General features: G+C 38.7%; 1 protein-coding gene across 6 annotated transcripts in view; it reads right to left on the bottom strand.

The window, feature by feature from the left end:
- GDA (guanine deaminase) overlaps positions 1–23,989 on the bottom strand; it is a 249,691-nt gene that overhangs the window by 42,794 nt on the left and 182,908 nt on the right. For all 6 annotated transcript variants that reach the window (XM_086415517.1, XM_086415515.1, XM_086415520.1 and 3 more), the window contains exons 2-3: positions 13,471–13,559; positions 5,883–6,054 (exon numbers count right to left, since the gene is read on the bottom strand). In XM_086415517.1, the coding sequence (XP_086271643.1) occupies positions 5,883–6,054; positions 13,471–13,559 (261 nt within the window). The remainder of the gene's footprint in view (positions 1–5,882; positions 6,055–13,470; positions 13,560–23,989) is intronic.

Genomic DNA, 23,989 nt, shown 5'->3' with positions numbered 1-23,989 from the left:
GGTTGGATGGCATCACTGACTCAATGGACATGAGTTTGGGTAGACTCCGGGAGTTAGTGATGGACAGGGAGACCTGGCATGCTGCGGTTCATGGGGTCGCAAAGAGTTGGACATGACAGAGACTGAACTGAGCACATGAAATAAAATATGTCTGATTGTAAGTAAAGGATGTTTAGAACCTGTCTGCTACAGAAAAGGATGCACTAGCTTTCTGCCAGAATCATATGCTGAAAAGGAAAGTTAACACCTTTGACAGAGGCATCAAATTCAATCTCCATCTACCAGGAAAGTGCTTGCATCCTAGTGTGAAGCAAAGTGAAGTCACTCAGTTGTGTCTGACTCTTTGCGACCCCATGGACTGTAGCCTACCAGGCTCCTCCATCCGTGGGATTTTCCAGGCAAAAGTACTGGAGTGGGTTGCCATTTCCTTCTCCAGGGGATCTTCCTGACCCAGGGACTGAACCCAGGTCTCCCGCATTGCAGGCAGACACTACCATTTGAGCCACCAAGGAAGCCAGGGCTTAGTGAATATTGCTGAATGAACACATGAGGAAGCAGACCAAACTAAAACAATCAGAGGCATAAAATTATCTAAAATTAGCATTGCTACATGTATATAACAGGACACAGTATCCTTGAAAGAGGAACAGGCTACTGAGCAGCAAGAGTGAATCAATGACTTGCAAAGTTGGGATACTGGCATTCTCTAAGAATGTAGCATAAAAGTATATACAGAAATGTCACTGTTTTTCTAACAAGAGCTACCAAAAGAAAGAGCACATTGGAAAGGAAAATATACTAAGAGCAAGAGAAATGGCGGGTGGGGGTGGGGTAGGGGGCGGGTGAGAGGCAGAGAAATTGAATGAGCATGTGTGCATGAGAAAGATTTATTTCCCAAAATGGAAATGATACTATATTAAAGAAATGAGCTGAAAAAAAAAGAACAGATCTATAAGTGAAATTGCAGAACACAAGGATGAAGAAAATCCTGTAGGACAGCAAATTAACTAGAAAGGAAAGAAAATGAGATTTACATTAGTACATTGGATGCTGGTGAGCAAATCAAGAATTCTCTGTAGAGCTAAAGTGCATCATTCAAGAGTCAAAACAAATTTTTGGTAATTCAAGGGTTTGGATTATCACCCACTTTATTGGGAAAGATTATCATTGTCTATATCCTAAGAAAATGAATCCAAAAGAAAGACTGGGCATCCAAATTTAAAACATTTTAAATTTAGATGGTGAAAAAAAAATTGGAACTAAAATCTCACATGATATAACACAGGACATAGTGAGGGAGGTTCTGTCTTGAAGAAGAGAAGACTAGGTTTCTTATCCTATTAAATGGGAGACTAGAGGAAAATGATAGAAGACTTGTAACACTTAATAGAAGACTTGTAACACAATTTAATCTAATAGATATTTTTTCAAAAGTCATTTTGACAGACAAAAAAGTCTTTTTAAAAGTGTACAGAATAATCATAAAAATTGACCTTTTGTTAGGGAGGGATTGGGGGCAGGAGGAGAAGGGGACGACAGAGGATGAGATGGGTGGATGGCATCACTGACTCGATGGAAGTGAGTCTGAGTGAACTCCGGGAGTTGATGATGGACAGGGAGGCCTAGCGTGCTGCAATTCATGGGGTCGCAAAGAGTCGGACACGACTGAGCGACTGAGCTAAACTGAACTAAAGAATGGAGAAGGAAATGGCAACCCACTCCAGTATTCTTGCCTGGATAATCCCATGGACAGAGGAGCATGGCAGGCTTCAGTCCATGGGGTCGCAAGAGTCGGACATGACTTAGTGACTAAACCATCCATCTATCCGATTACCAAGAAACATAACCACACAAGTTACATTTACTAACCAGAATAAAATGAAACTCAAAACAGAAGTGTAATCTGACATTTTCTAAATTCTCAACACTTTAAACACCTTTCTAAAACGGGCTTGAAGAAGAGATCAAATGGAAAATTTCAGTTAATTAGCTATGATGACAGTGGAAGTAATACTACCAGACACCAGGAGCAAGTCCTTTCTCTGAGTCAGGGGGGATAAAGGTTCTCAAATAGAAAGGCTTCTAGATGAGCAACTGCCGTTTCATACTGGACTGGAACAAACTAGAGAGACTAGAAAGTTCAAGAATTGGCTCAAATTATATTTAAGGGACAGGACAAGGAGAGCTCACAGAGGAGTGGGGTAGGGGGAAAAGTGGGGGAGGAAGAGAGGCAAGGAAGAATAGAAGGAGGAACCCACAAAGCTACTCATATTGGAACCCACTGAGTTCAGCCAAATGTGGGTGCCTTCTGTATGTAATTTAAAAAGTAAGGAACAAATCCGGTTTTAAAATCTTACTGGATAAGCCATTTAAAATGCAGCTGCTGTTCTTCACATGTTCTGTGTTTGGGTGTCCCAGGTCCCTGTTCCACCCTGGTTCTCATAGGCTTTTGAGAGGGCTCTTCCATTAATGATCAATTTTGTATTTTTCCCATTTATAAAGAAATCTAGCAGCAATAACATCAAAATTGTGGCTGTGTTGCCCAACCTTTCCCCAGCTTGTAATTCTTGATAAGAATTGTCGAAACCAAGCCTTTTGAGCTCAAAATAGATTGCAAACTTAATATGACCAAATGCTGGAGACGATGTGGAGAGAAGCGAACCCTTCTGCACTGTTGGTGGGAATGTAAATTGGTTAAGCCACTATGGAGAATAGTATGGAGGTTCCTTAAGAAACTAAAAATAGAGCTACCATATACCCCTGCAATCCCACTCCTGGGCATATATCCAGAGAAAAACATGGCCTGAAAAGATACATGCACTGCAATGTTCATTGCAGCACTGTCTACAATAGCAAGACAAGGAAGCAACCTAGATGTCTATCAACAGAGAAACGGATAAAGAAGATGTGGTACATATATGCAATGGAATATTACTCAGCCATTAAAAAAGAAATAATGCCATTTGCAGCAACATGGATGACCTAGAGAGTGTCATACTGAGTGAAGTATGTAAGTGTCACACTGAGTGAAGTAAGTCAGACAGAGAAGGAGAAATAGCATATGACATCCCTTCTATGTGGAATCAAAAAAGAAATAATCTTTCTTGCAAGACAGAAAGAGACTCAACCAACTTAGAAAACGAACTTATGGTTGCCAGGGAGGGAAGGGATAGTTAAAGAATTTGGTCAAGTACACACTGCTATATTTAAAACTGATAACCAACAAAGACCTATTGTATAGGATGTGGAACTCTGCTCAATGTTATATGCCAGGCTGGATGGGAGTGGTGTTTGGTGGAGAATTGATACATGTATATGTATGACTGAGTTCCTTCTCTGTTCACCTGAAACTACCACAACATTGTTTATCAGCTATACCCCAATATAATGTTTTTGGTATTAAAAAAATTTTTTTAATTTAAATATTTATTTATGTATATATTTATTTAATTGGCTGTGCTGAGTTTTACTTATGTCATTCAAACTCTTAGTTGAGATATGTGGGATCTAGTTCCCTGACCAGGAATCAAACTTGGGCGCCCTGCATTGGTGGCTTGGAGTCTTAGCCACTGGACCCTAATTTAAAAAAAAAAAAAAAAAAGTTAATATGCCCATGAGCTTCAAAGCCACTATCAACAGGCCCCTTATCAGATTATATAATTTCCATAAGCTAAAATAGGGGAATAGAGTGGCCCTGACCTCTTGTCTTTTTACCTTGTACTTTAATTATTTGATACCTCTTTGGAATTAACTGAATTCATCTGCTGAATTTTCAATAACCCCATAGAGTAAACATATTCATTCCATTATCCAGAATATTTGCAACCAGTTTGTCTTAGTATATTTACAAAGAATCTCATTCTCCTGTCCTTTGACTCATATTAATCTATATAGTATACCAATTCCTGAACTTTCCAGTCTTTCTATTTCATTCCAGTCCAAAGTCCAATTTGAAATTTCAATCTCTTACCCAGTTTGCAATGTTTAAAGGGAGATATTCTAGGACTGACTTATTGGAATTTTTTTTCTTAACAATCTCAAGAGATGTTTGCTAACATATACTTTAAATTGTTTTCAGATTAAATTATTACTGTGCAAAACTCTGGGGTCTTGATTGCCTATTTATAGATCCAGGACTGTTTTCTGAGGCAGACAATAAAAAAACAAAACAAAAAATGTCTTGATTTATGCGTACTGCCTCAGCACCTTGGTTTGCATTGCCACAGGTGATCTTCAGCCTAAGGGACAGATTCTAATTAGCAAATCTCAACTTTCTTAACCAGATGTCCATTGTACTCTCAGCTCATCCAACTCTTAAAGTCTATGGGCCTGGCTCACAATCAGAAACAGAGGATATGTACACTGAAAATACTTGTTGAGAGTAACACCTATTTCTCCTATTTTGTACTCACTGACAGCAAATATTTGATTTCCCTCTCTGGTTCAGTTAAAGCCAAATTTGTGACAGATTCTAACAAATGCATGGACCCCCATAGTATACATTTTTCTTGGTTTATTTTTTCCTTTGCTCTGATTTCATGACTCATTTTCTTCTCTTGTACACAATGCAATTTTAAGATATCTCTTTTTAGAACAATGCAAGGCAAAAATAAATTTTGAGAATAAAAGATTTGGTGTGGTTAAAACGATTCATTAACACAATGCACTAGCAACTTCCTACACAGCTTTAGTCCTCAGTTTTCCTGGTGTCATGTGGATCCATGCTAAATATGTAAAATCCACAATTACACTGAATTTATAACTAAGCAAGGCAAATATATAAATGACAACACTTGCTTTTACTGTTCAAGGCTTGGATGCTGCAAGATGTGGGAAACTGGCAGGAAGGCTAGGTCACTGTATAAGGCTTATTATATTATCACCATCACAACACTACTTTAAGAGAAAACCCATCAATGGGTCTAACAAAAATGCAGGAATGCTCAGACTAAGTGTTCTACATGACAAGAGTTAGTGGTTAGATAAGATATTTGCAGCTTTAATTCTCAAATGCAGAAGTTATCTCTGGCTGCTGAATCGCTTGGGCTTGGGGTTGGAGCAGATAATGGGAGCTGGTTTTCCTCAGAGAGTGAAAGGAAGGGTATTTCAGGGCCTTTAGTATATACTGGGTTGGCCAAAAAGGTTGTTCATGTTTTTCTGTAAGATGTTATGGAAAAACTCAAACAAGCTTTTTGGCCAGCCCATAGTTGGCACACACTGCAGCCACTGTCCTCAGACTGAATTAGCTCCATAGTTCCCTCTAGTGGGCTAATATTCACCACATTCCCACATGCCTTGCAACAGGAGACCATCCTAAAAGCTACCAAAATAATGTGATATCCTTCTAACTAATTTTAATTTTAGATTTCCTTGGATATTTCTTAGAGCAAATACATATGTTAGGCACTATTTTAAGAGCTTAACAAGTATAGACTTTCTTAATTATCATAACAATCCTAAGAAGTAGGTGCTGTCATTATTTTTTTTTTTTTTTTACAGATGGGGAAAGTGAGTCACAGAACTTTCCAAAGGTTACACAGCTATTCCATATGGTACCCAGAATAGCACTGTGGGTTGGCAGGAGTAAAGGAATACACATATGCATTAAACCCAAATTTAGTAAAAAAAAAAAAAAAAAAAAAAAGAGTAATGAGAACCCAGGGGGATTTGAGGATTTAGATTCAGGTGTTTCTTGGCTAGTGACTAGCTGTGTAGGTGAAGTGGTCACAAACTCACTGAGCTGTGAAAGAACTAAAAACATCTCTGTAGTCCATGATAGTCTTAACTGCCTGTTTTTAATAACTTAAATCTGCCCCCAAGAAATGGATGTTTCTATAGATGACTGAATATAATACACCAATACTCATATGCAAGATACTTACAACAACTCTGGTATATACTTCTTCAGCAAAGTCAATGCTCTGGAATTTGTGTTCTGTAGGAAATGTGTACTTGGTCAACCATTCCAAAAGTGGGAGGTCCATATTACTCCCGGCAAAGGAGTACTGAGGGGCATGGATGTGTGTGTCGACCAGCCCAGGCATGAAGAACTCACTGGAAATTAAGATAGGGAGAAAAGAATTTAATAACATCTTTAGTCATTTTCCATATCTTTAAATCATGTTTTCTCTAGACAGTGATTTAATTGTTTATTCCACCCAGAGTAGATGCAATGAGATGAATGTAAATTATCTTATTATTTAGAAGTCAGAAAATAAAAAATGAAACTCTGCTAGGGGAGAGACAGCCCTAAATTGGAATGGCTTGGTGTGAAGTTAACCAAAGAAAAGTGTTTGAATACTCAATTTAGTGAATTAATATATATTTGTTACTCTGTAGCTAGGAGGGAGGGAATCATGAGAATACTTGACCCTCTGTTTTTTATTTTCTTTGGCAGAACTGTGACATATTGAACCCTGGGTTCAGGAAGATAAATCTGGTGGTGACAGGCATGCATGGGGACACCCTTTCAATCTGTCAAGCATGAGAGCATTTCTGAATAAAGGAAAAGTATAAGTATGAGGGAAAGAACTTGACCTTTTATTAGCTCTAGGTAGTAGACAGAGTCGGACACGACTGAAGTGACTTAGCAGCAGCAGCAGCAGTAGAGGAGAGGAGGTCACTCAGTCATGTCTGACTCTGCCATCCCATGGACTGTAGCCTACCAGGCTTCTCTGTCCATGGGATTTTCCAGGCAAGAGTACTGGAGTGGGTTGCCATTTCCTTCTCCAGGGGATCTTCCTGACCCAGGGATCAAACCCAGGTCTCCTGCATTGCAGGCAGATGCTTTACCCTCTGAGCCACCAGAGAAGCCCCTTAGTAGAGGAGAGGAAAGAGTCAAAGCATTCTAAGTATATCATTTGTGGAAGGCAGTTTATTATAGGGGTTACATATATACATTCTTGACTAAGACTGCCTGGTTTTGAATTTAGGCCCCACCATAAAATGGCAGTGGTATATTCAACATATTATTTAACCTTTCTGTGACTCAATTTCCCCATGTAAAATGGAGATAGTAGTTTCACAATAGGGCTGTTGTGAGGATTGAGTTAGCATTTGTAAACACAGTGCCTCAGTAATGGAAAGCACCCAGAAAAGTAGCTGTGAAGATGATATAATACTCACAATAAACACATGAAGTAGTACTGTGATCCCCAGCCACAAAAGAGTAAACCGAAAGCTGGGGAAATTTAAATAGCTGGAAAAAAGTAATCATTCAACTTCAGCTCTGGAGTCAAAGAGAGTAAGTTTTTGAGCATGTGAGGCTGAACATATGACATAAAGTACAGAGAACTTATCAGGAAAATCCATTATGAGGGAGGGCCAATGTCATACTAAGCCTACAAAATATGACCTCCAAGTCTCCAAAAAACGATTGAACACATGGGATAAGAGGTCACAGAGTTATAAATGGGATTCAGATCTGACAGTCTCCCCTGATTAGGTATCCCTAGAAGTTGGTGGTATAAGAGATTTCTGTAGAAGAAAGAACAAAGCTAAAATTAAGCCTTGAGCAGTACCCTCCACTTAAAAGAGTAAGATTAAGGAAGAGAAGGCCATGCTCAATCTAGGCACAATCACTGTCGGGAAGATAGAGACTCATGATAGAGAGGTGTCGAGGACAGCAGTGAAGGGAAGGACAGTGACCAGTGTCAAAAACTGCAAGAGTCAGGACCCTGAGAGAGCACTCCATACAGTGACTGGGGAGACACCTGATTTCACATGGGCAAGCACTTCATTACCAAAGTACTTACCCAGTCCAAGTATGTCTTAGTTACTGTCCTAGATGCTGACAAGGAAGCCATGAATAGGAAAGACAAGTGGAGACAGAAATGACTGGACAAAAACTCTTTGGTAGTGAAGGTTAGAATGGTAATATAGGGGAAGAGTGAAAGTCACTTTGTTTCCCGTGTAGGAGAAACCTGAGCATGTTATGAAGACAGCAGAGATGGAAGAAGGACATAAGGCAGGGGACAATGTCTTCAGAGGCAACAGGGAGTGAGGATTTATCATATCAAAAGTTTAACTTTCATCCGGAAAACCTAGCAATCCTTTTTTAGGAAACAAAGTATTATGAAATGCTTATTAATAGAAACATTCACTTAATCAAAGTTAGAGTTCAAGGTTAATACAGAAAGCAGTACATGCAGGAATGTGGACTGTCAGGGCTGCATTGAGATAAGCAGTCACCGAGCCCAGTTACTCACTAAACAAAGAACAAAAGGAAGTTTGAGGATGGCAATCTCATTAGTGGCCCAGCCAAGCTTAGAACTCAGTTCTCCACTCAAGACGTCACTTGTAGCTAAACCATTATCATCAAAAGTCAAACTGGAGGCAAAGCAGAGAGGTTTGGAGGCTGAAGCAGGATAAGATGCAAAAGCTCTCCTTTCTCATCCTATTATTCTCTTCCACTGTCCTCTTTTCACTTTACTTAATCACTATCCTAATTTCCTTATAAAAATCTCAATTTTCCCCTGATAAAAACCATCAACTTCACATTCTAAATCTGGAGTGCTGGCTAGGCCTGATCAGAACCTGAGGAAAAAGAACAATATGTGCTCCTATGTACATTTATCAGAATACTCACCTGTCTTTTAATCAACTGGAAAATGCTAGTAAAAGCCCTACCCTACAATCAAGACACATGACTCTCTATTTAAAAGTCTGAGTTACCCAATCTGTCTGCCCTCACACTATTTACTACCCTCATCAACATGCCCTGCAGGGGATGTGATGGTTTCAAGGGCCTGGGAACCCCAGGCTGTTTGAAAACCACTCTTTCGCTGCACAAAGAAATGCAAGGGTATGATAACAACATCTTGTACTTATTAAAAATTTTGGTATTTGTTCATTGTGGAGTTTTTGCATTAATTTTGATTTTTAAAAATACTGCAGTACACTATTGTTTGTCTTGATTATTAAGGTTTTTGCCCTCCCCACCTTTAAATTCCTGTGTTCAAGGTGAATGTCTCACTCTAATCCTGGCTCTGCCATGTCTGTCTGGTGCATGGTCACAGTCTGATCCACTCCTATCAAAGCACTGCTGAGTGCTCCAATTATAATTTTCATTAAAAAAAAAAATCCACACTGTGCTGATTTAATTTTTTTCTTCCCTTGTCACTTTTCTATGTGTAGTGCATATAAGTCTCCTGGAATGTACATTTGTTAGATGGATTTAACTCCAAGAGAAGCCTCGTAAAGAGGGAACAAGAGGATATAAAATCCACAGATGCATTCACCTCGATCCACATCCTCCAAACACTCCACCATCCTCTCATTTTCCCAACCTCTGTCTCATTCACTCCCAAAGCTTCTTCTGATCCTTCATGATAAAAGCATGCAAGAAGGTGACTTATAAATGTCAATTGTTCTTCAACATATATCCTGGTGAAAATGCTCCAAGAGGAAGCAGATGGTAACACCAGAGGTGAAATGATCTCCATGACCACTGATTCATCCACATGCCTATTGGCTGCATACTTCTAAGCCCATGAGAGGCAGCGAGAAGGAGGTAAGAGATGTGATTATAAATGTAAAGTGCAATAAAACTTTAGGGCCAGTCCCCCATCTCTCTGGACTGTCACCAGCTTTTCTGCCTCAAAGCCTTAGGGGAAACACAGTTCACAGATGTGCTTCAATGGATGAGGTATCTACACCATCTAGGACAATCCTTTGCTAACAGCCCAGGAGATAAGCTCAAAGAGGGGAAGTGCCTGCTTTCCATCTAACAGCTGCAAAGCTGTAGGGTGAGGATTCATGCCAGGTGTTCTGATTCCTAATTTAGTGTTCTCACTACATTATTCTAAACCCTAAAAGTGTTTGTAGAATGAAAACTATTTGGTTGACTTTGGAAGTTTTATTGACTTTGGAAACACACTTGGCCTAAACCCAGACAAAAATCTTTGAATTAAAAAAAAAAGTATTCCCATTTCTTTTAAAAAAAATTTATTTATTTATTTTAATTGGAGGCTAATTACTTTACAATATTGTAGTGGTTTTTGCCATACATTGACATGAATCAGCCATGGGTGTACATGTGTTCCCCATCCTGAACCCCGCTCCCACCTCCCTCCCTATCCCATCTCTCAGGGTCATCCCAGTGCACCAGCCCCAAGCACCGTGTATCATGCATTGAACCTGGACTGGCGATCTGTTTCACATATGGTAATATACATGTTTCAATGCTATTCTCTCAAATCATCCCACCCTTGCCTTCTCCCACAGAATCCAAAAGTCTGTTCTTTACATCTGTATCTCTTTTGCTGTCTTGCATACAGGATCATTGTTACCATCTTTCTAAATTCCATATATATACATTAATATGCTGTATTGGTGTCTTTCTTTCTGACTTACTTCATTCTGTATAATAGGCTCTAGTTTCATCCACCTCATTAGAACTGATTCAAATGCATTCTTTTTAATGGTTGAGTAATATTTCATTGTGTATATGTACACCAGCTTTCCTATCCATTTGTCTGCTGATGGACATCTAGGTTGCTTCCATGTCCTGGCTATTATAAACAGTGCTGTGATGAACATTGGGGTACATGTGTCTTTTTCAATTCTGGTTTCCTCAGTGTGTATGCCCAGCAGTGGGATTGCCGGGTTGTATGGTAGTTCTATTTCCAGTTTTTTAAGGAATCTCCACACTGTTCTCCATAGTGGCTGTACTAGTTTGCATTCCCACCAACAGTGTAAGATTCTTCCCTTTTTTCTGCACCCTCTCCAGCATTTATTGTTTGTAGACTTTTTGATAGCAGCCATTCTGACTGGTGTGAGATGGTACCTCATTGTGGTTTTGATTTGCATTTCTATGATAATGAGTGATGTTGAGCATCATGTCATGTGTTTGTTAGCCATCTGTATGTCTTCTTTCAAGAAATGTCTGTTTAGTTCTTTGGCCCATTTTTTGATTGGGTCGTTTATTTTTCTGGAATTGAGATGCAGGAGTTGCTTGTATATTTTTGAGATTAATTCTTTGTCCATTGCTTCGTTTGCTATTATTTTCTCCCATTCTGAAGGCTGTCTTTTCACCTTGGTTATAGTTTCCTTCGTTGTGCAAAAGCTTTTAAGTGTAATTAGGTCCCATTTGTTTATTTTTGTTTTTATTTCCAATATTCTGGGAGGTGGGTCATAGAGAATCCTGCCATGACTTACGTCAGAGAGTGTTTTGCCTATGTTCTCCTCTAGGAGTTTTATAGTTTCTGGTCTTCCATTTAGATCTTTAATCCATTTTGAGTTTATTTTTGTGTATGGTGTAAAAAAAGTGTTCAAGTTTCGTTCTTTTACAAGTGGTTGACCAGTTTTCCCAGCACCACTTGTTAAAGAGATTGTGTTTTCTCCATTTTATATTCTTGCCTCCTTTGTCAAAGATAAGGTGTCCATAGGTGCGTGGATTTATCTCTGGGCTTTCTATTTTGTTCCATTGATCTATATTTGTGTCTTTGTGCCACATACTGTCTTGATGACTGTAGCTTTGTAGTATAGTCTGAAGTCAGGTGGGTTGATTCTTCCAGTTCCATTCTTCTTTCTCCAGATTGCTTTGGCTGTTCAGGGTTTTTTGTATTTCCATACAAATTGTGAAATTATTTGTCCTAGTTCTCTGAAAAATACCATTGGTGGCTTGATAGGGATTGTATTAAATCTATAGATTGCTTTGGGTAGTATACTCATTTTCACTAAATTGATTCCTTCAATCCATGAACATGGTATATTTCTCCATCTATGTGTGTTCTCTTTGACTTCTTTCATCAATGTTTTATAGTTTTCTATATATATGGTTTTTTTTCTTTAGGTATATTTATTCCTAAGTATTTTATTCTTTTCATTGCAATGGTAAATGGAATTGTTTCCTTAATTCCTCTGTTTTCTCATTGCTATTGTATAGGAATGCAAGGGATTTCTGCATGTTAATTTTATATCCTGCAACTTTACTATATTCATTGATTAGCTCTAGTAATTTTCTGGTGGAGTCTTTAGGGTTTTCTATGTAGAGGATCATGTCATCTGCAAACAGTGAGAGTTTTACTTCTTCTTTTCCAATCTGGATTCCTTTTATTTCCTTTTTCTGCTCTGATTGCTGTGGTCAAAACTTCCCAAACTATGTTGAATAGTAGTGGTGAGAGTAGGCACCTTTGTCTTGTTCCTGATTTTAGGGGAAATGCTTTCAATTTTTCACCATTGAGGATAATGTTTGCTGTGGGTTTATCGTATATGGCTTTTATTATGTTGAAGTATGTTCCTTCTATGCCTTCTATCTGGAGGGTTTTTATCATAAATGGATGTTGAATTTTGTCAAAGGCTTTCTCTGCATCTATTGAGATAATCGTATGGTTTTTATTTTTCAATTTGTTAATGTGGTGTATTACATTGATTGATTTGCAGATATTCTCAGACAAGAATACTGGAGTGGTTGCCATTTCCTTCTCCAGAGGATCTTCCCAGATCAGGGATCAAACCCACCCTTCTGCATTGGCAGGTGGATCCTTTACCACTGAGCCATCTGGGAAGCCCTGTACCACTAACGTAGTTGGAAGATAAAATCGTAGCTTAAGTGCTCTTTTGGAGATAGGTCTATATAGTCAAAGCTATGGTTTTTCCAGTAGTCATGTACGGATGTGAGAATTGAACTATAAAGAAGGCTAAGTGCCAAAGAATTGATGCTTTTAAACTGTTGTGCTGGAGAAGACTCTGGAGAGTCCCTTGGATTGCAAGGAGATCAAACCAGTCAATCCTAAAGGAAATCAACCCTGAATATACATTGGAAGGACTGATGCTGAAGCTGAAGCTGAAGCTGAAGGTCCAATACTTTGGCCACCTGACTCCTTGGAAAAGATGCCGATGCTCAGAAAGATTGAAGGCAGGAGGAGAAGGGGATGACAGAGGATGAGATGGTTGGATGCCATCACCAACTCAATGGACATGAGTTAGAGCAAACTCTGAGAGATGGTGAGGAACAGGGAGGCCTGGTGTGCTACAGTCCATGGGATCACAAAGAGTTAGACATGACTGAGAGATTGAATAACAACTTCCTTATGCGCGCTGTCAGAGTTTTTCCTCCCTAAACCTCGTCTCACCTCCCACTAGTTCATCTCTATCATGCTCCCTAATTACTTCCTTTATAGAAGGCATCACTGTCATGCTTACCTATCTGTGCACTTGTTTATGCTCTCTCTTCGGCATGGACCATAAACCCAGTAAGCACCAATACTCTGTATATCATTTTCACCTCCAGATCCTATTCTTGCACATAATAAATGCAATAAGTATTTGCTGAAGAAGTAAGTGAATGATGGAAGCCTCTAGTTCTCAAAGTTTTCACCTTTCAGCTCCATGTTCTCTATTTACCTTCTCTTGCCCATCTCATCCTCAAAGAAAAAGAAAGACCTCTCTGTCTCTCAAGACAGGTTCTTAGCATTTGAGACTAGTTAATAGCATCAAGTAAAAGGGAAGAAGTTGACTCTGACTTACTGGTGGCTCAGTTCTCTTATTTCACACGACTTGAAGCACCATTCTTTGGCCAGCTTTTCTTGTTGGGATGCTTCTTCCAAAAACACTATCTTTAAAAAAAAGAAAGAAAGAAATGATAAATTAATGAACCATGGCCATTTGTTGTTATTAAATGTCTAAATTTTTCAAGGGACTATCCCATAGCTGAACTAAATTTAAAGGGTATTTGACACCAAATGGGATACAGATTAGGGGTAAAGACAGAGATTTGTCTTTGTTTGTCCAAAGAAATAAACTGCATGAAATTTCTCCTTTTCTGCCATTCTATAGATATAAGTAAGACTTCAAAAATTCTAATTTTAAGATACAGGGTATTAAAAATGGATAATTGATGTCTATTTCTGTTCACCCCCACAAAATGATTAAGGGAAACAATTGTTTATAGAAAGCACCTCAGTGCTGATGAATGAGAGATTTTTGTTAGGCTATTATACGGAACCCAAGCCCAGAACACAACAGGAGTACATCGTAAGGCAGTTTATTAACAGTGAATATAACTGCATGTGATAACTGCCTGACAATGGAGTCTTAGCATGAACTATGTTGATGTTCTGATGCTAGACATCCATTGTAAAGAGGTCTGCCATATTTTCTAGTATTGTGCATGAAACACTAACAGAATGATCTCTCACATGGGGCTTATGAGTCCATGCACAATAGGTGAGAAACCTTGGACGGGTCTCAATCTCTCTTGGTCTGGTTTTCACATCTGCAAACTGAGGCTAACATCAGTACATACTTCACAAAGTGACTGTGAAGATCAAATATTCTTAATTTTTATTAAGAAGTTAGCCCATCCCTGGAACATGTTAAATGCTAGATACATTATTTTCTACTGTTTATTCTTTTTAAGTAGAGTGTGATTGCTTTCTCTATAAAAGTGGATTGTAAAGCAAGAAAAGACAAGGAAAAATGAAATATATGTGAACAAAATAACCTGTTTTATGCAATAAACATTATTTTCATATATTTTCACATTAGTGAAAATAAATGTTTCATGGAACATGAAATATTGAAAATACTTACAGAAAATGTATCTAGACAATTAGAAGCCAGACAATATTGTGCAGGAAAGTTTGTGGAATAAAAAAATAAAATAAATACTGACTTTTCTATTCTTTGATGATATCTTTTTATTAAAAAATAGGGATTTTTATCAGAAGAGAAAATGAAAAATGTAATTCCTACAAATAAGAAAAAGTAAATTGATGATTCCAAAAATATTTTTGAATCAATAAATCAAAGCAGATATAAAGTTAATTAAAAATCACAAAAACAGAACTTATTAATATATCCCAGAGCTGATCTACCATTTACCATTATCAAAAAAAAAAAGGAGGGAGGGAGGAAGAAAATTTTTGTAAAGTACTACATTCATACATTTGACACAAATACTTTGCAGGAAAATATAAATGATCAAAATTTATTCTGGAGATATAGGAAAACTGAATGAACCAGTAATTCTATGAGAAACTAAGGAAAATTTACTAACCATTTAGGGAAGCTCATGGTTCAGAACCATGCTGTCTAATAGAAATAAAATGCCTATCACAAATGCAAGCCACATTTATAATTTTAAGTTTTCTAATACCTACACTAAAAGCATAAAAGTATAAAACAGTAAAATTAATTTTAATGACATGTTTTATTTATCAACATAGGTGGCCATGGTAAAAGATTATGTCAATATAAAATCAACATAAAAATTTTTAATTTTACTTTTTTTCATATTTAGTCTTTAAAATCCAAGGTATGTTTTATATTTAAAATATATTTCAATCTGGTTGATAAATTTTCTTTAGAAATACTTAATCTATATATTTTGACTTTACATAATCTACAAAACATAGACTCACATAACCAGGTTGTCTTTAAAAGACTGCAACACTGAAGATAAGTATCAATTTTTAATGAGAAATTAAATTTAAAATAAAGATAAAATTTTAAAGTTCAGCTCCTCAGTCATATTAACCACATTCAAGGTGCTTATTATACCATATTAGATAGCACACAGAGAATTTTATGACAAAGCTCTTTCCAGCTTACAAAGAACATATAATGTCTGTGCTAAGAGTTCCAGAGCATGGAAAACAATGGACACCTCTTTATTTCTACAAAGCTACCACAATCCTCATACTAAAACCTGACAATACACACACATATACGTAAAAACAGATACACAGACAGTGAAAATTATTATAACCCAATGCCTCTGTAATATAATTATTAAATAAATAATAATAATACAGATGCAAGGGGCTTCCCTGGTGGAGAATACACAACAGAAGAACTATACAAAAAAGGTCTTAATGACCCAGATAACCACGATGGTGTGGTCACTCAGCTAGAGCCAGATATCCTGGAGTGTGAAGTCAAGTAGGCTATAGGAACCATTACTATAGACAAAGCTAGTGGAGGTAATAGCATTCCATCTGGGCTATTTAAAATCTTAAAAACTGATATTGTTATGGTGCTACACTCAATATGTCAGCAAATTCAAAAAACTCAGCAGTGGCCACAGGACTGGAAAAGGTCAGTTTTCATTCCAATTCAAAGAAGGGCAATGCCAAAGAATGTTCAAACTACTGCATAATTGTGTTCATTTCATATGCCAGCAAGGTAATGTTCAAAATCTTTCAAGCTAGGCTTCAGCAGTACTTGAATCGAGAACTTCCAGATGTATAAGCTGGATTTAGAAAAAACAAAGGAACCAGAGATCAAATACCCAAAAGTCATTAGATCATAGAGAAAGCAAGAGAATTCTAGAAAAGCATCTACTTCTGCTTCATTGACTATGCAAAGGCCTTTGACTGTGTGCATCACAACAAACTGGAAATTTCTTAAAGAGTTCGGAATACCAGACCACTGACCTGTCTCCTGAAAAACCTGTATGCAGTTCAAGAAGTAATAGAAATGGATATGGAACAATGGACTGGTTCCAAATTGGGAAAGGAGTACATCAAGGCTGTATATTGTCACCCTGCTTATTTAACTTCTATGTACAGTATAGCAGGCAAAGTGCTCAGCTGGATGAATTACAACCTGGAATCAAGATTGTAGGGAGAAATATCAAAAACCTCAAATACGCAGATGATACCACTCTAATGGCAGAAAGCAAAGAGGAACTGAAGAGCCTCTTAATGAAGGTGAAAGAGTAGAGTAATAAAAGAGCTAGCTTAAAACTCAACATTCAAAAAACTAAGATTGTGGTATCCAGTCCCATCACTTCATGGCAAAAAAAAAAGGGGGGGGGGATGGGAAAATGTGGAAACAGTGACAGATTTTATTTTCTTGGGGTACAAAATCACTGCAGATGGTTACTGCAGCCATGAAATTAAAAGATGCTTGCTCCTTGGAAGAAAAGCTATGACAAACTTAGACAACACATTAAAAAGCAGAGACATCACTTTGCTGACAAATGTCCATGTAGTTAAAGCTATGAGTTTCCCAGTGATCATGTACGGATGTGAGAGTTGGACCATTAAGACGGCCTAGTGCCAAAGAATTGATCCTTTCACATTGTAGTGCTAGAGAAGACTCTTGAGAGTCCCTTGGATAGCAAGGAGATCAAACCAGTCAATCCTAAGGGAAATCAATCCTGATTATTCATTGGAAGGACTAAATTTGAAGCTTCTATACTTTGGCCACCTGATGCAAAGTGCCGACTCATTGGAAAAGACCCTGATGCTAAGAAAGAGTGAAGGCAGAAGGAGAAGGGGGTGGCAGAGGATGAGACGGTTAGATAGCATCATCGATTCAGTGGACATGAATCTGAGCAAAGACTGGGAAGCCTGGAGTGCTCCAGTCCATGGGGTCGCAAAGAGTCAGACATGACTTAGTAACCAAACAACAGATGCAAAAAAATTCCCAATGATATACTGACAATAAAAAGCAAAAATATGTTAAAATAATAATTCAGCATGTATGCAGTATATAAGCCTCAATTACTTCAACCAAGCAAGACACACTTTCAGTGAACTTATCAGTTCAGTTTAGTTCAGGTGCTCAGTCGTGTCTGACTCTTTGCGACCCCTTGAATCACAGCATGCCAGGCCTCCCTGTCCATCACCAACTCCTGGAGTTCACTCAGGCTCACATCCATCGAGTCAGTGATGCCATTCAGCCATCTCATCCTCTGTCGTCCCCTTCTTCTCCTCCCCCCAACCCCTCCCAGCATCAGAGTCTTTTCCAATGAGTCAACTCTTTGCATGAGGTGGGCGAAGTACTGGAGTTTCAGCTTTAGCATCATTCCCTCCAAAGAAATCCCAGGGCTGATCTCCTTCAGAATGGACTGATTGGATCTCCTTGCAGTCCAAGGGACTCTCAAGAGTCTTCTCCAACACACAGTTCAAAAGCATCAATTCTTTGGCACTCGGATTTCTTCACAGTCCAACTCTCACATCCATACATGACTACTGGAAAACCATAGCCTTGACTAGATGGACTTTTGTTGGCAAAGTAATGTTTCTGTTTTCAATATGCTACCTGGTTGGTCATAACTTTTCTTCCAAGGAGTAAGCATCTTTTAAATTCATGGCTGCAGTCACCATCTGCAGTGATTTTAGAGCCAATAAATAAATAAATAAAGTCTGACACTGTTTCCACTGTTTCCCCATCTATTTCCCATGAAGTGATAGGACCAGAGGCCATGATCTTCGTTTTCTGAATGTTGAACTTTAGGCCAACTTTTTCACTCTCCACTTTCACTTTCATCAAGAGGCTTTTTAGTTCCTCTTCACTTTCTGCCATAAGGGTGGTGTCATCTGCATATCTGAGGTTGTTGATATTTCTCCTGGCAATCTTGATTCCAGCTTGTGCTTCTTCCAGCCCAACATATCTCATGATGTACTCGTTAAATAAGCAGGGTGACAATATACAACCTTGACGTACTCCTTTTCCTATTTGGAATCAGTCTGTTGTTCCATGTCTAGTTCTAACTGTTGCTTCCTGACCTGCATACAAATTTCTCAAGATCACCTGCCGGTCAGGTGATCTGGTATTCCCATCACTTTCAGAATTTTCCACAGTTTACTGTGATCCACACAGTCAAAAGCTTTGGCATAGTCAATAAAGCAGAAATAGATGCTTTTCTGGAACTCTCTTGCTTTTTCCATGATCCAGCGGATGTTGGTTCCTCTGCCTTTTCTAAAACCAGCTTGAACACCTGGAAGTTCATGGTTCACATATTGCTGAAGCCTGGCTTGGAGAATTTTGAGCATTACTTTACTAGTGTGTGAGATGAGTGCAATTGTGTGGTAGTTTGAGCATTCTTTGGCATTGCCTTTCTTTGGGATTAGAATGAAAACTGATCTTTTCCAGTCCTGTGGCCACTGCTGAGTTTTCCAAATTTGCTGGCATTTTCAGTTCAGCACTTTCACAGCATCAACTTTCAGGATCTGAAATAGCTCCACTGGTATTCCATCACCTCCACTAGCTTTGTTTGTAGTGATGCTTACTAAGGCCCACTTGACCTCACATTGCAGGATGTCTGGCTCTAGGTGAGTGATCACACCATCATGATTATCTTGGTCATGAAGATCTTTTTTGTACAGTTCTTCTGTGTATTCTTGCCATCTCTTCTTAATATCTTCTACTTTTGTTAGGTCCATACCATTTCTGTCCTTTATCGAGCCCATCTTTGCATGAAATATTCCCTTGGTGTCTCTGATTTTCTTGAAGAGATCTCTAGTCTTTCCCATTCTGTTGTTTTCCTCTATTTCTTTGCATTGATCACTGAGAAAGGCTTTCTTATCTCTCCTTGCTATTCTTTGGAACTCTGCATTCAGATGCTTATATCTTTCCTTTTCTCCTTTGCTTTTCACTTCTCTTCTTTTCATAGCTATTTGTAAGGCCTCCTCAGACAGCCATTTTGCTTTTTTGCATTTCTTTTCCACAGGGATGGTCTCGATCCCTGTTTCCTGTACAATGTCACGAACCTCCGTCCATAGTTCATCAGGCACTCTATCTATCAGATCTAGTCCCTTAAATCTATTTCTCACTTCCACTGTATAATCATAAGGGATTTGATTTAGGTCATACCTGAATGGTCTAGTGGTTTTCCCTACTTTCTTTAAGTCTGAATTTCTCAATAATGATTTCATGATCTAAGCCACAGTCAGCTCCCGGTCTTGTTTTTGCTGACTGTATAGATATTCTCCATCTTTGGCTGCAAATAATATAATCAATCTGATTTCCGTGTTGACCATCTGGTAATGTCCATGTGTAGAGTCTTCTCTTGTGTTGTTGGAAGAGGCTGTTTGCTATGACCAGTGCATTTTCTTGGCAAAACTCTATTAGTCTTTGCCCTGCTTCATTGTGTATTCCAAGGCCAAATTTGCCTGTTACTCCAGGTGTTTCTTGACTTCCTACTTTTGCATTCCAGTCCCCTATAATGAAAAGGACATCTTTTTTGGGTGTTAGTTCTAAAAGGTCTTGTAGGTCTTCACAGAACCATTCAACTTCAGCTTCTTCAGTGTTTCTTGGTGGGGCATAGACTTGGATTACTGTGATATTGAATGGTTTGCCTTGGAAACGAACAGAGATCATTCTGTTGTTTTTGAGATTGCATCCAAGTACTCCATTTCGGACTCTTTTGTTGACCATGATGGCTATTCCATTTCTTCCAAGGGATTCCTGTGCGCAGTAGTAGATATAATGGTGGGCCACATAGCGTGGGTGGCTGCAACAGCGCACATAGCGCGGCTGAGAGGAGCTACCCCACGTCCGAGGTCAGGGACAGAAGCCGGGAGGACCCCATGCCCGAGGGGCAGTGGCCAAGAGGAGTTACCCCACGTCCGAGGTCAGGGGCGGCAGCCGAGAGGAGCTACCCCACGCCGGAGGCCAGGGGCGGTGGCTGGGAGGAGCAACCCTATATCCAAGGTCAGGAGGGGAGGTGGTGAGGAGATATCCCTCGTCCAAGGTAAGGAGCAGTGGCTGCGCCCAAGGTAAGAGAAACCCAAGAAAGATGGTAGGTGTTGCAAGAGGGCATCAGAGGGCAGACACACTGAAACCATAATCACAGAAAACTAGTCAATCTAATCACACTAGGACCACAGCCTTGTCTAATTCAATGAAACTAAGCCATGCCCGTGGGGCCACCCAAGACGGGCAGGTCATGGTGGAGAGGTCCACTAGAGAAGGGAATGGCAAACCACTTCAGTATTCTTGCCTTGAGAACCTCATGAACAGTATGAAAAGGCAAAATGATAGGATACTGAAAGAGGAACTCCCCAGGTCGGTAGGTGCCCAATATGCTACTGGAGATGAGTGGAGAAATAACTCCAGAAAGAATGAAGGGATGGAGCCAAAGCAAAAAGAATACCCAGCTGTGGATGTGACTGGTGAAAGAAGCAAGGTCCGATGCTGTAAAGAGCAATATTGCATAGGAACCTGGAATGTCAGGTCCATGAATCAAGGCAAATTGGAAATGGTCAAACAGGAGATGGCAAGAGTGAATGTCGACATTCTAGGAAACTGAACTTATAGCTGATGTTAAATAGTTATGCAAGGGCTCTACTCCTCAGAGACCATTGGAATAAATCCATCTGCCTTCTTTTCTGTTTCTTTCAGTCAACATGAAAACTTAAATTCACCTACTTCTCAAATACACAGCAGGGATCCTGATCTATACCATTATCTTCATAAAGCTCTGTACTAGTACCTTGTTCCTGACCTGCTCCCACCACTCTGCACTCCACTATGACCTCTTGTTGCTGCTGCTGCTGCTGCTGCTAAGTTGCTTCAGTCGTGTCCGACTCTGTGCGACCCCATAGATGGCAGCCCACGAGGCTCCCCTGTCCCTGGGATTCTCCAGGCAAGAACACTGGAGTGGGTTGCCACTTCCTTTTCCAATCCTCTTGTTACTGCCCATCCATAAATAGCAAATTCCTCTGTGTCTTCAATATCTCCTCTGAGTTTCTCCCTCCTGATAACTGGGGCTTTTCTCTGAGGACATGGCCTCCCCTACACTTCTCAAATGGCAAGTATTCATATATCAGGGTCAGGCAATGAGTTTCCATACCCACAATGGCCATTTCTAAACCATGTTTCCTGCAGCTTTTTGCAAACCTGCAAAGCTCCTTTAAGACCTGCTCCTTTTGGCTTTCAAAGCATTCTTCCTCTCTTTGTTCTTCTGCTTTACCAGCCCTTCTCTCACTGTTCCCATCTGTTAATGCCTGCCCCACACTCCTTCTGTCCACTGCAAGCCCTGCCTTTACTCCTTATAATATCAACATGGACAATCCTTTCAAGATCATAGGATTTATTTCCATGAACTCATTTTCAGTGATCTGTTTATGAACACATGAAATTTATGAACTTCACATCATGGCTACAGCTCAGGCATTTTCATAACCTTAAATGCCCTACTTCTAAAACCACAGAATCACACAACTGACCACCATTTCCTCTTTTTCCTGTCTGCCATTTCAGCTATTCCAAACAATCATCCACCTTAAAAAGCCTTCCCTTTCCGTTCTCCTCTCTACTTTCCCCCAGTCCATCAACCATCTTCTTTTGCCAATTTGGATTCTACCAGCTATTATTTTATATTTCTTATATCTTTTAGTTGACACACATATAGTAAATGTTTAATCCTGACTACAACCAGCCCTACTTCTCTGGGTTGCACCCAAGGAGTCAAGCAGCACTGCAGCAAGCACACCATACAGCAGATGGAGTATCCATAGTTATCAAGCTTGAAGGTGCTCCAACCAATGTCTGCACCTTGCTCCCTATGACATTTCTCTAGCCCTGTCTTTACTGTCAATAAAACTGACTGAAGGCCTAAATGCTTATCCACTGATAGATTATTAGAAGTATTTTTTGGTAATAGATTAATACACAGTTTTTTAATAGAATAACTCAAAAGGAGTTCAAAGAATTGAGGGCTATTGGTACAACAAAACCCATCCCATTCCCATCTTCCTGATTTATGTGAAAATGTTTCTTAGCACTTACATCTATAAAAATGAAAAAAATAAGAAAAACATTGATACTGCTTCTGTTTAATTCTACCAACAAGTAACACTCATCCATAGATACATTATGTAGGTTGGAAGAAAAAACAGCCTTTTTGTACTTTTACATTTAACAAATTACTTTTCACTTTTAAAATGTTTCCTATGGTCCCAAGAAATTTAAAATATTTAAATTTATGCACAGAAATTTTATTGCAATGGTCGATCAATAAAAGAGTTTAAAGTGTAAAACTATACTATATTAGCACAAACTGTAAGGAAAGGAGAATAGAATTAGTAATTCTAGAAGAAAAAGGGTCTATATAGCATTTCAGATTATTAATAAGGAGCTAATTCATGATTTTTAGAAAACGAGATTAAGGTAGATATCAAATCACTATGTTTTGATTCCATCAGACATATTTTAAAAAGTAATAGCATAGCTTAATTTTAACATGCATATATCTATAATGCTAAAAATTATAAGCTTTATATGTTTCCAAATTTAATAAAAACTATATGTATCAACTTTTAAAAATGCAAAAGCATATAGGTTTTTTCAAAATTCTTTTGGGAGCATATTAGTAAAAAAAAACCATGAAGAGTATTTCTCTAATCAACTCATGTTCCAGCCCTCCACCATGATAATTAAAAATCTCCCTCTCTTCAAACCTCTTACTCGTCTTACCCCAAAATACATTTATCAAACATTTGCAATAGTTAAAAAATGCAAATAATTTCAAAGTAGTCAAATAAGAGATTGGTTAAATATAACCAAACTGCAGCAATTAAAAGTATCACTGAAGACATACTTATTGAATTATTCTCAATACGATCTTAAGATTTTTTTTAAAATGCAACTTACTAGGTAACATATGATAACAATTTTTTGATAACAATAGTGTGTGTGTGTAAGTGAGTGCTATGATGAAAAATAAAGCAAAGTAAGTGGATAGTGTATGATGTGTGATGAGATGTTCTCTGAAATATGATGTTTAAGCATTGATTTTCATGAAGGGAATAAACCACTTACATATTCTTAGAAGAACATTCCAAGCAGAGGGAACAGCCAGTACAAGGACCCTGATATGTATATTCGAGTTAAATTTAAATTAGATGCTTGCCCTGTTTGGAAACACCAGGAAGAAAAGTAAGAATACAGTACAAAGACTAGAAGAAAAAGTGGTAAAAAAATCAGATAGAGGAGGCAGCAAGGGGCTTTGTAGGTCATAGCCTTGAGTTTTGCTTTTAGGAAACCTCTAAAAATATTTTGGAAAATGAATGTGGAAAACTTATAAAATATCATTGATATTGCCTATATGGGGCAATGGCCCTCTTGTCCTGGTGTTACCTGGGCTTATGTGGCCATTCACATCATTGACTCAGATCATTCACCAAGAGTGCCTATTAAGACCCACCACCTTCCTCTTCACAGGCCTCAGTCTAGGTGGGCTGTCAAGCAGATATATAAGTCATTAAAACCCAAGTTTCAAAAATCATAGCTGGTGCCAATTGGGCAGAAA

The sequence above is a fragment of the Bos grunniens genome, chromosome 8 (assembly GCF_055505025.1).
Source record: "Bos grunniens cultivar Pamir isolate PY7600 chromosome 8, Bosgru_T2T1.0, whole genome shotgun sequence".
Taxonomy (NCBI): domain Eukaryota; kingdom Metazoa; phylum Chordata; class Mammalia; order Artiodactyla; family Bovidae; genus Bos; species Bos grunniens.
This window is presented reverse-complemented; position numbering and strand designations above follow the sequence as displayed.